The 2,720-nt window shown below is 39.1% G+C and overlaps 1 protein-coding gene across 1 annotated transcript in view; it reads right to left on the reverse strand.

The window, feature by feature from the left end:
- Positions 1–2,720, reverse strand: part of CA8 (carbonic anhydrase 8) — a 58,701-nt gene that overhangs the window by 28,309 nt on the left and 27,672 nt on the right. The window contains exon 4 of the mRNA XM_019614349.1: positions 1,178–1,273. Coding sequence (XP_019469894.1) covers positions 1,178–1,273 — 96 coding nt within the window. The remainder of the gene's footprint in view (positions 1–1,177; positions 1,274–2,720) is intronic.

Raw genomic sequence — 2,720 nt, forward strand, 5'->3', positions numbered from 1 at the left:
GATGCCCCATCCCTGGAGGTGTTCAAGGCCAGGTTGGATGGGGCCTCGTTGCAAATGAAAAAGCACTTTGGAATGCTTAAAAACTCAGATTAAAGTGGGAGTCCAGAAACAGAAAATGTATCATTTATGTTTGTTTAAGAACTTACATATAACTTTCTAACCATCTTCAAGGTTACCTCTGCTGGAATTAGAAGGTGACTTACAGAAGCAATTATGACACAGCCCTCCAGGATACAAAACTGAGAGAATAAAAACTTTCTAACTTCCATTTTTAGCAGTTCTATCTCAGTGTTGGAGACATAACCAATGTACCTTTACATTCCAACAGAGGTAAAGCTCAAAGGCATTCATAAACTTGTAATGAAAAATGACAAATTAATAGTATCACTGTGAAAGAAAAACTATTTGATCTAAGCATGAGTTCTAAACTTCTTCCTACCAACCCATTTAAATAAAAAAGTTTGCCACTTCTCATGAGGACTATGAGAAATTGATAGTCTTCTTTATAGTGTGAAGCCCTTGAAAAATTTTCAACAGCAATTAGATTATGGGCCTAACTTCCCAGCTTGCACATTTTCTCCCCAGTAAGCCTCAAATCTCTGTGTCTCTGGCTCTTCTGAGAGTCTGCAGAATATTCATTACAGCCCCAGTCTGATGTCTCTGAAGTAATGTGATCCTATCTCACATTTCTCCCATGTGAAGTAATATGCTTGCCCCTGTATTTAAAAAGACACCATTCTACTACTGGTTTTTGGGTCAATGGGTCATTAGACTTTCTTTTCGTCTTTCCTCCTCTCTTCTGTGTATTTCCCCAATTCCTGCACAGCAGGCTGGAGCAGGAATGGAGAAGAACACATCAGAGAGATATTGAAGCACCTCCACCTTCTGACAGTCCCCTCATAGGCATGGTGAGCGGATGCCTAATTACAGTCAGATGGCTTGATTACGTATCAACTCTTCTTTAACTAATGTACATTAAATATACCATTTAAGCAAGATTTACTCATTTAGCATACGCATAGAGAAAAGGAAAGAGAACTATCTTTTGAGTAGAATCCCACAAGTTATACATTATTTTATTTTATGAAATTACTAAAAATGAAAGAAAATGTAAAGGAACTCATTTTCCTCACACAAATGACATCGCACGCTAACACATGCAGCACAGGAAACTTACCTGTACAAATAAAGCAATGATAGCTATGCCGTGCTTCTTCCCTACCGCTTCGTCAATGCTGCTGTACAGTGTGGAGTTCCAGTGCATTAGATGAAGCTAAAACAAAGAAGTATAAACAGATCAGTACAGAAAAGTTTTGCATTAAAAAAAAAAAAACACCAGAAATTAATTTCAATTAACAAGGCCTCCACGTCCTTGAGCATATGCATGCATGTACACGCCTGTGTCTATGCATGTATATATAAATGCATTTCTATTAAAAACATCAGGTATTCCAAGGGAAAAAAAAAAAAAAACTGCAGAAGAAATTATTTATGGTCAGTTACCAAATGTCTATAACAAAGCTGTAGATAACAGTAACTCTCCTACTTTGAATACTGAAATAACCAACGTTGCTAATCCAGCCTGCCAGTGCTGCCTCTTAGTCTGCCATGATTATGGACATAGGCTGTCCAGATATGTACTTGACTGGCTGACTGTTCTATCTCAGTGATACTTGTCTCAAACATCATCTTATAAGACGAGTCATTCAAATCTCAGTAGTAAAAGTAGTGAAGTGATATCAGGAGAGGTTAAACACAGAAGAGGTTAAGCAGAAAAAATGGCTGGAGAAGCACCTTCAGGACAGGAGAGAAAGAGATGCTAAAGAGGAAAATGAGGGCCCTCAACTGCCTTTTTTCTCTATAGGATTTAATGAATGGATACAGGTCAGGCAGGAGACACCGGATGGTAAACATGAAGTCTGTTCTAGTGAGATGTCAGAACTGTCTGGCATGATTTGGGAAGTGATGTTTGAGAAAAGTGCTATAAAACTGACTAACAGACAGGAAGGAAGGACAAAAAGGGTGTAAGGAAGGATAGAAGGAAGGAAAAGGGGGGGAGGCAGGGAGAGAGAGACACTACCATCTGCTGTGAGCTAATATGCATTGCAAGCACAAGTTTTTCCAGTACTGATGCTAAAAAGTATTCTCTGCATCTGGATTTGGTAACATTGCAGAGCTTAGGCATCCTAAGCACAACTGCTTTTAAGTTTATTTGCTAACGACTTCTGCACACTCCAAAAACATAAAACAGCTTAAAAAAGTGTGCATTCTTAAATTGAACTCCTGTAGTAAAATCAAGTGATCAATATTTTGATTAGACGTGTGTAGGAAGTTAGTGTAATTCTCTTACTTAACATCATTTCCACATTCAGGGACACCAGTTTTTAAAATAGATAGAGTATCTTTCTATTTGATGTTTCAGTTTTGCCCAGTAACTACCACTGTGAAAGGCTTCTGACAGAGCAGGAATTAACTGAGGAACTGCACGTTTCAGAAGATCAGTTCCTCTCCCCTTATTTCACCTCTGAGGCACTACTCCAGATTATTGCAATTTTAAAAGCCTTTCTCAATATGAACTTTTAAATGAATCACAGAATCACAGAATGGCCAGGATTGGAACGGACCTCAAGAATCACGAATCTCCAACGCCCTGCCACATCCACAGCCACCAACCTCCCCAGGCTGCCCAGGGCCCCATCCAACCTGGCATTGAACACCTC

Source organism: Meleagris gallopavo, chromosome 3, assembly GCF_000146605.3.
Source record: "Meleagris gallopavo isolate NT-WF06-2002-E0010 breed Aviagen turkey brand Nicholas breeding stock chromosome 3, Turkey_5.1, whole genome shotgun sequence".
NCBI lineage: Eukaryota > Metazoa > Chordata > Aves > Galliformes > Phasianidae > Meleagris > Meleagris gallopavo.